General features: G+C 36.3%; 1 protein-coding gene across 1 annotated transcript; it reads right to left on the reverse strand.

Moving 5' to 3' along the window:
• Nucleotides 1-4,425: 4,425 nt before the first annotated feature.
• Nucleotides 4,426-9,440, reverse strand: LOC110890953. Its single transcript, XM_022138596.2, has 14 exons — nt 9,421-9,440; nt 9,213-9,330; nt 8,687-8,809; nt 8,491-8,595; nt 7,939-8,022; nt 7,719-7,834; nt 7,449-7,550; nt 7,235-7,348; nt 6,112-6,168; nt 5,939-6,005; nt 5,459-5,512; nt 5,113-5,178; nt 4,684-4,719; nt 4,426-4,605 (listed from the first exon to the last, which is right to left on the reverse strand). Exons 1-14 carry the CDS (start codon nt 9,438-9,440, stop codon nt 4,507-4,509), a joined length of 1,161 nt encoding a protein of 386 aa, XP_021994288.1. The 3' UTR covers nt 4,426-4,506.
• Between the last annotated feature and the right edge of the window lie 241 nt (nt 9,441-9,681).

Genomic DNA, 9,681 nt, shown 5'->3' on the forward strand with positions numbered 1-9,681 from the left:
GATTTCACTGATTTTGGAACATGTGTCAAATGTCTTAAAGGTAAAATGACATCAACGAATAAGAAAGGTGCCACTAGGAGCTCTAATTTATTAGAACTCATTCACACTGACATTAGTGGTCCCTATCAAATCGCTGGCATCACAGGACATACTTCATTTATCACTTTCATTGATGATTATTCTCGTTACATGTACTTGTATCTTATAAAGGAAAAGTCTGAATCTCTTACAACTTTTAAAGATTATAAAGCTGAAGTTGAAAAGCAATTAGATCGTCAAATTAAAGTTGTGAGATCAGACAGAGGCGGTGAATATTATGGAAGACATACTGATGTGGGTCAAGCTCCTGGTCCATTTTATGAGTTTTGTAAGGGCCAGGGGATTGTAAACCAATACACCATGCCTGGTACACCTCAGCAGGATGGTGTCGCTGAACGAAGAAATCGTACCCTTATGAACATGGTGCGCAGTATGTTAGCCAACACTAATTTACCATTATTCCTCTGGACTGAAGCGTTAAAAGCAGCTGTTCATATACTCAATAGAGTTCCTTCTAAGTCTGTCCCTAAAACTCCTTATGAGCTTTGGACAGGAAGGAAACCGAGTCTTAAATATATGAAAGTATGGGGCTGCATTGCTGAAGCAAAATTATATAATCCTTTCCTAAGGAAACTTGACCCTAAAACAGTTACCTGTTTCTTTATTGGGTATCCTGATCATTCAAAGGGTTATCGTTTCTATTGTCCTTCCCATGTCACTCGTATTGTTGAAACCAAGCGTGCTGCGTTCCTGGAAGATTTCAAGGTCAGTGGGAGCAGTACCAACCCTTACGAAGAATTGCAAGAAGTACAAGACGCGGGGGGGGGGGAGACTCGTCGCTTACCATTACTCCGTTTACTCCTCTTGTACCCCATGCAACTGCACCTGAAGCCACTGCACAAACTCCATCTCCACAACCAGAACCCATTATACCTCATAACGAAGGCACATCAAACGCTCAAAACCAAGACAACGCTGAACCCGATAATCAACTCAGGAGGTCATCTAGGCAAAGAAGGCCTACTAATTGGGATGATTATGTTACCTACCTGACTGAAATGGATGCTGGAAAGCTCAATGATCCTATCTCTTATAATGAAGCCATTAGCAGTGATCAGTCTTCTGAATGGAACAAAGCAATGAATGATGAGCTTGAATCCATGAAGAAAAATGACGTTTGGGATTTGGTAGAATTACCCAATGGTGTTAAACCTGTAGGTTGTAAATGGGTGTTCAAAACAAAACTAGATCCGAATGGGAACGTTGAACGCTACCAAGCGAGATTGGTTGCAAAGGGCTACACTCAGAAAGAGGGAATTGATTATCAAGAGACGTTTTCTATTGTCTCTCGTAAAGATTCATTAAGGATCGTTATGGCCCTAGTAGCTCATTTTGATTTAGAGCTACATCAGATGGACGTCAAAACTGCTTTCCTTAACGGAGACTTAGACAAAGATGTTTACATGAAACAACCTGAAGGCTTTAAACCTGAAGGTCAGGAGCATCTAGTCTGTAAGTTGAAGAAATCCATTTATGGGTTAAAACAAGCATCACGTCAATGGTACCTCAAGTTTGATGAAGTCATGAAGAGGCAAGGCTTTATGAAGAATCAAGTGGACCAATGCACCTACCTCAAGATGAGTGGGAGTAATTTTACTATACTTGTCCTTTACGTAGATGATATTCTATTGGCAAGTAATGGTTTAGACATGTTGCATGAGTCGAAGCGATTACTCTCGCATAACTTCGACATGAAGGATCTCGGAGATGCTTCTTACGTCATTGGCATCGAAATTCACCGAGATAGACACAAAGAGATCTTAGGATTGTCTCAAAAGACTTACATAGATCGTGTCCTTACACGTTACAACATGCAACAGTGCAAACCCTCCGTCGCTCCAGTAGTTAAGGGAGATGTTTTCGGTTCATTCCAGTGTCCGACAACAGAGGTTGAAAAGGAGCAAATGAGCCAGATACCTTACGCGTCAGTAGTCGGGAGCCTGATGTATGCTCAAGTCTGTACTCGCCCAGATATCGCTTATATTGCTGGAATGCTAGGTCGTTATCAGACTAATCCTGGCCTAGATCACTGGAAAGCAGCTAAGAAGGTCCTTAGATATCTGCAAGGGACGAAAGACTATAAACTGACTTATAGAAGAAGTGATCACTTAGAAGTGGTAGGTTATTCTGATTCTGACTTTGCCAAATGCAAAGATGACAAGAAATCCACTTCGGGCTACATCTTTATGTTAGCAGGCGGACCTATCTCATGGAAGAGTCATAAACAACAGTTAACTACAACTTCCACAATGATGGCAGAATACATTGCTGTTTACAACGCAACCTGTCATGGAATGTTGCTTAGAAATCTGATCACTGGACTCAAAATCGTTAATTCCATTTCTAGACCATTGAAGCTTTACTGTGATAACTCAGCTGCCGTTAGTTTCTCGAACAGTAACAGTTCGACTGGAGCTGGTTTGTATCTTGATACAAAATACTTGTTCGTACGTGAACGAGTTGAGGAAAATAATCTTTGTATTGAGTATATTAGTACTAAAGATATGCTAGCGGATCCGATGACTAAAGGTCTCCCACCTAAAGTTTTCAAAGAACATGTATCGAATATGGGACTTACTAAAGACCTTATTTAATGGCATATTGTACTAGCTTATGTTTTAATTAATAAAATTTCCTTAGTTTGATTTTGTATGTCTCTAATATATGTTCTGCCGGTGTAATGACATATAGACAAATATAAATACAAATCAGACGCTAAAGGGCTTATATTTTGATCGTAACTATTAGGTTTTAAATTGAGGCTATAGTATGATTAATGGGGGTCCTGAGTCGAATGATGATTCAACGGCTGTATTTCTCTGCTATAGTTCTTGGTTTGAAGCTAAAATGAGTGTTAACTCCTGGCCAGGCTTACCTAATACTCATGATAAATGATTACTTGGCTAAGTGGGAGAATGTGAGATTAAATATATAAATGTAATATTTAATCTTGTAGCCTATATAATCATTTATATTATATTAGATCAAAATATATTTAATAACCTATTAATAATTAGTTGGTAATTGTTGATGGACCATATTACCCTTATTAACTAATTAGGTTTCCTCTTGGGTGTATAAATAAGGGGCTTATTAGAGAGTTAAAGGGTTACACACATTACACAATCATAACCCTCATAACATCAATATTTTCGTCTCTCTCTCCCATAACCGAAACCTCCCTACTTTCGGTTCTTCACCATCATTAACTTACACCCTAAGGAGGAACCAGATCAGATCATTCTGACAATCATGTCGAACTCAATGGCTGCATCTCTGACTGGATTCTCTGCTGGCCTGTCTGCTGTAACAGGTATTATTCATGTTTTCCATTATGTTTAAACAGAACTGATCCAACATGAAGCATCAAAGTTAATGAGATTGTGTGAGTTTTATCCGTATGATTTTGATAATGGGAAGAAAATTGTTCTTGCACATCAACTTGGCTTGTACATTGATAGCGTGCGAAAAGATAAAAGATTTGCTAACTTGAAGGGTATTACCGATCTTGCTAGAGTTATGGTGTAAACAAGGAATTAATTTTCATTTGGTGTAACAATTAATAAAGCTAACATTAGTTTTACATGTGGCAACCGCAACCATCGAGAGATGCTTTTTAGCAGTGAAGACAAATTTGCGCAATCGGATTGATGAAGATTATTTGAATGCTTGTGTAATTTGTAGTGTCGAAAAAGAAGCACTTGAAGGTGTTACGAATGAAGCTATGAATGACCATTTTCAAAATATGAAATCATATAGAGGACAATTGTATTTGTTTTATTATATTTATTGAAGTTTGTTGCTTTGATTTTTTATGAGGTTTATGTAATGTAATTCTTTTGATTCAAGCTATCTTAGATTGACCTTTCTGGTCTGGCCGATTTTGACTTGGCCCACTCTAGCCGGACTTTTTTTTGCACCCACTAACTAAAATTCCTGGATCTGCCACTGCTGACTAACATTAACATTTTCATTTCTAATAATATTGAATAGCACATGTTATACAAACAATTTAACTTTTGTTACATGTAACTTATGAATCTCCATGATGATGAGTTGTTGAGTTTTCCTGATCTAATTTGCCTTCTCACACATAAAAATTCTCTCAAATTCTTCTTGATAGAGTTGTTTGCTTCGTTTTTTCGAAAACCATTTCATGTCTTGTATCACATATAACAAACTTGATGTATGTGACATTCTTTTCGCTAATCGGACGTGGTCTTTAGAGTGTGTTAAGTGTTAAAATATCAGTGTCACCTTTGTGGCCGAATAGTACACTATATAATGCCTATGTATATATACACATACTATAAAAACATATATGCATATGAAGAGGATCTGAGCTTTAAACCACCTTTTCTACCAAGTGACAGGTTAATTAAACTAAAACATAGCAACAAAAACAAGTTATGGTTTAGCCTTTCCTGTCTCTCTAACGTAAACTGCATACGCGTTGGCAAGCCGATCTTGAAATAGGGCCCACTCACTTTTGCATCTATCTTTTACCTATGAAACGAACACAGATCTTTAGTATAATCATACAACATTGAGCGTATCCCTTGCCGGCTCAAGTTACATACGTACCTCTTGCCATCCATATTCCGCATTCGTTACTTGACCCTAAATCAAATACGCAAACCATGACGTTACAAGCCATTTTTTTCCAATGGTAATATATAAGCATGGAATCTAAAACCGGGACCTATCCATGTCCTTAGAAAAATGGACGGGTCAAGTAACATGTGTAACACATATAACTTTTTTGTATGGGGCGAAAGTTGAAACTGACCGGGTTGGGTTGGGTTGACATGAAATAATTTCTGTCCAGAATTTTATATTTTTATAATTATTTTAGTAAAAAATATTAATATTAACTAACTGATTAAGAGGTTTTACAAATTATGTATACAATTTGGAGAGTTTTGGCCTGTTTCCTCTTTACACAGTTTTTCATATTATTTTATCTGTTTGACCCGCTAGATATATTACATAACCCGAAGGCATGAAACTCACCAGTGAAGGAATGACTTGATGAACAATCCACTGTGAATCTACAACACCGATTTTCTCATGTGCGGGCTGTGAAAAAAAAAAAAAAAAAAAAAAAAAAAAAAAAAAAAAAAAAAACGCTATATTTCAAATACTTATCAGATTAAGATGTAATGCACTAACCTCATGATGCAAGACTACTGATAGGTTACATGGATGTTATAATATGTTTAGTTATAACCTATGAACAAATGAAACAATATTTGTATAATCAACTAAAAAGATTTGTTACATTATTATTTATTAAAGAAAAATAGCTCATCGGGGCGGAATCATACATTGAAAGGAAAGGTGGAAACAAGGTACAAACCTCGACGCATCTTCTAAGAGCAAAATCCAAACCCCATCCATGCACCAAATCATTCTCGACGTACACAAGAAACCCGAAATTAGGATTAATGTAAGTAAGTAAGTAACCAGTGGACAGGTGAATCGCACTAGACTAGAGGTGGTAAAATGAGCGGGTCAGGAAAGTTAACAAGTCAATACGTTTTTTTTTTACTACTGAAATAGGTCAGGTTGACCCACAATCTATTTTTATTATTAACGCGATTTAGGAGGTTGAAGGCATTAAAAATACACTTTGGGCAACTTTCAAACAGTTCGACCCATTAGACCGACTTCCTTTCTGGCTAACCTTTTTATGCTATGCTTTAGACCCGTTAAATCGACCCATTAACAAGTAAATTGCCACCTCTAAACTAGATTAAAAACACTGAAAAAATTATTAAAGGGTTCAGTTTAAACAAATTACGTATTTATCGTTGGACATTTAACAATAAATCCTTACCTGAATCAAATACCACACACACCGCCAAGCTTCCCGCGAAAACACAGGAGCCATAATCTCTACAAATCTGAAAAAAAAAAAAAAAAACAGCTTACTTGGCAATGGTACTAATTTCAACTGAGTAGCATTTTAATTACTAGTATTTAAAGGCTAAATAAATTCCGCATTTATACGCTGCACACGGAGGCAATCTGGGATCACTGCACCATCCTGGTTTCTCTTCTGTATCCCTGTTGATAGATCAAGACATATATCACTTACGTTCGTGACCGCATATATAAGTAGAGGTGTCAAAATGGGTGGGTTGAGTAACAGGTTGAAACGAATAATGTTTGTCTGGGATGGTCAACTTGACCCGAAACACCTTTTCCCCCTAAAAGAATAATCTTTAATAAATGATTAGTGTGACAACTATGGTTATTTATACACGGATAGTCCCTGTGGTTTACCAAATTTTGAATTTGATCCCTAGCTTTCCAAAAGTACACAGATGGCCCTTATGGTTTGCGCTTTGTAACGCATTTAGTCCTCAGCTTTTTCCAAAAGTACAAGGATGGTCCCGGTGGTTTGCACTTTGTAACGCATATAGTCCATAACTTGGACATGCTAAAACCTTTAGAGTTGTTGGTTGGGGACTAACTGCGTTACAAAGTGCAAAGTACAGGGACCATCCGTGTACTATCGGAAAGCTAGGGATCAAATCTAAAATTTTCATAAACCACAGGGACCATCCGTGTACTTTACTCTTGATATAACTATTTTGGGCAACTTCCGACCGCCTTGGCTTGTTTTCTAATTAGGTGATTGTTATAAATCTACACATTTGACCGTCTTAGATTAAATATAACCCGAATCCTCGAAAGTAAACGGGTCAAAACTTCCACATCAACATAAAATTTCTTCAAAAACACATCGTAGCAATATCACAATATTTATAAATTAAAGAGTTAATTACTGTTTTCGTCCCTGTGGACTGTGGTTTGTCAAAAATCACTATTTCAGTCCATTAGTTTAAAAACTGCGATTTCAGTCCCCGTGGTTTCACTTTCATAACCATTTCAGTCCACCTCGTAACCATTTCAGTCCCTGTACTAACATAATAAATGGATTGAAATGGTTATGAAAGTGGAACCACAGGGACTGAAATGGTTATGAAAGTGAAACCACAGGGACTGAAATCGCAATTTTTAAACTAATGACTAGAAATAGTGATTTTTGACAAACCACAGAGACGAAGACAGTAATTAACTCTTTATAAATTAAACTAAGAAAAACGAAATGAAAATGATAACATACTTGTGGACTTCTTTATCGCCTCTTCTCTTTGTCATTTCCCATGTTAATCCATTATCCGGTTCAAGGCCAGGCTGAGAAATCTCCAACCCATATTTCTTAACTACCTTCATATACCTGTAACGTCACCAACGATACAACTTAGAGTTCGCTATGAAGTTATAACGCATGATTCATTAACCAAAAATGAAAAAAAAATAACAACAAATAAAACTACATGTCCCCGTTGAAGTGTTTGACACCGAGATCTTCATCCCAAACGAAAATGTAATCATAAGCTGCCACAATATCCGGATGCAAAAACCTCTTTGCATACCACCTATACGAAACGTTAAAAAAGAAAAGAGAACATATCTATAACGATACAAACAAGACCGATATTAATATAGCTAGCTATATATAAACGAGATCTCCAAGCTGTTGACACTAAACGTGCACCAACAAAGTTTATCTAGTAAACATGCAAAAGTTATTACCTCAGACATACCATTTGGTTTGTCTCGTTACGCTGACGTGAATTGACTTCTTTGACCACTCATATCGATCCCATTCTGTTGTTCGACCATCATAGTGGAAAAGCAAGATTTGGAAGTCCGATGAAAACTAAAAGAATCACGAGTCATGACTACACCTCAGTATTCTCAAACTACCATCTTATCATTAAATCGTCACATGAACATAATAAGTGAACGTGTTGTAAAAAGAACCTTTTTTACTGCTGCGTCGATGTTGTCTCGTTGGTCCCAACCGACAGTGAAAGTTACCAAGTACTTTGGCTTCTTCTTTAGATCCTGAAAAGTAAACACAAATAAGTAAAAAGCAAGGTAAAACAATCCCAACAGCAAAAATGGTGAACAATCATATTTCGGTCAAATAATTTTTTATTTTTTTATGTATTTTTTTTGTTATTAGTATTTATAAATAATAATTTACATCGAGATAGTTGGTAAGTGAGGTGGACTGTCGCACAATCACACACTATGGTGAGTCATTTGACTAACAGAATTTTCCTAAACATATAACGGGTTAAACGGATGGTGTTAAGTGAGGTGGACTGTAATTGTTACAAAAGTGAAAGTACTGGTACTGTTTTGGCAATTTTTAAATTAATGGACTGTAACGGATATTTTCAACAAACCACCAGGACGAAAAACGTCATTAACTCCGTGCTTATATTAGTGCACTTTAACCACCAAAGTCACTCTTAAGTCTTAACCGTAGAATATATGGTTTCTTCGATAAACATCTCAAATGCATACCTCACTCGGTCTTCCCCATAATCTTCGCAAATATAAATCTGTTTCTGAAACTACAATTCCTGGAGGTAATGTTTCGGCACCACGCGGATTTGTTGGAACATAAATCTGGAACCATACAGTAATTAGACACAAAAAAAAAAAAAAAAAAAAAAAATCTTTTACTTCTTTATCAGACTGATTTTATAAACTAATATACCTGAGGTGTTACAGGTGTATTAACCAAACCGAGATTTTCAGGGAAGTTACGTTCGGAAGGCTTTGATTGATATTCGTTATTTGTATTTTCGGATGATGAATGAATGCTTGAAGGTAAGTCAATCTGCAAGACATCAAGTTAAATCAAATGGATATTGTGCAATGCAAGAATATCTAATATCTGGAAGTAACTCTACCATAGTTGTTAGTGGCGAATAGCGACAAGTAGCGAATAGCGGTAAATAGCGAGCAACTATTTTATAAACAGCGATACACTAGAAAAGAAAGTTTAAAATTTTTTTTATATGTATATTATATAAAAGTACCCTGGTATATGCTATTTTACATGTATATTTAACAAAAACCTAAAATCCAAGTATTTTATAGCTATTTATATTTAAAAAACTACAAAAATAAATAAAATATCGCTATCTATCGCTACAACTCTAATAACGAGCCTAGACCTATACGCTACGTAGCACGCTATAGCGATCGCTACGCTGGCTATTGACAACTATGAACTCTACCTTGGTAAGAGCAACATAAGGAAAATTAATCCCGATTAGGTATCCAACGATTATTCCCGCAGTTGCAGATATAATAAGTCTTGCACCGTCGCTTTGCTTCTTCTTCTTCACATGTCCACTATATGAAAAAAGAAAAAAGAAGTAGATACTTAACATAGTATGATCCAATATACAGAAAAAACCCAATAAGATTTGATCATATACTAACCCTCGATGCGTGTTTTTCATTGTGCGAAAGAAATCCCAACCAATTTCAAAGGCGTAAACAGTTGCATGAACAAGTTTTGATGAACATACAGCAGGAACCACCAGGATATATGGATGTGAAACTTACCTGAAAAAAACATGGTTAGGTAAGAATCAAATGTTAAAAGACAAGTAGTGTATAACATAAACTGAATGTTTCTTCTTAAGGTGCAAAATATCTATTGAATACAAGTTACAACAGTCAGGAATTTGGATGTTAAGG

The sequence above is a fragment of the Helianthus annuus genome, chromosome 11 (assembly GCF_002127325.2).
Source record: "Helianthus annuus cultivar XRQ/B chromosome 11, HanXRQr2.0-SUNRISE, whole genome shotgun sequence".
Lineage (NCBI taxonomy): Eukaryota > Viridiplantae > Streptophyta > Magnoliopsida > Asterales > Asteraceae > Helianthus > Helianthus annuus.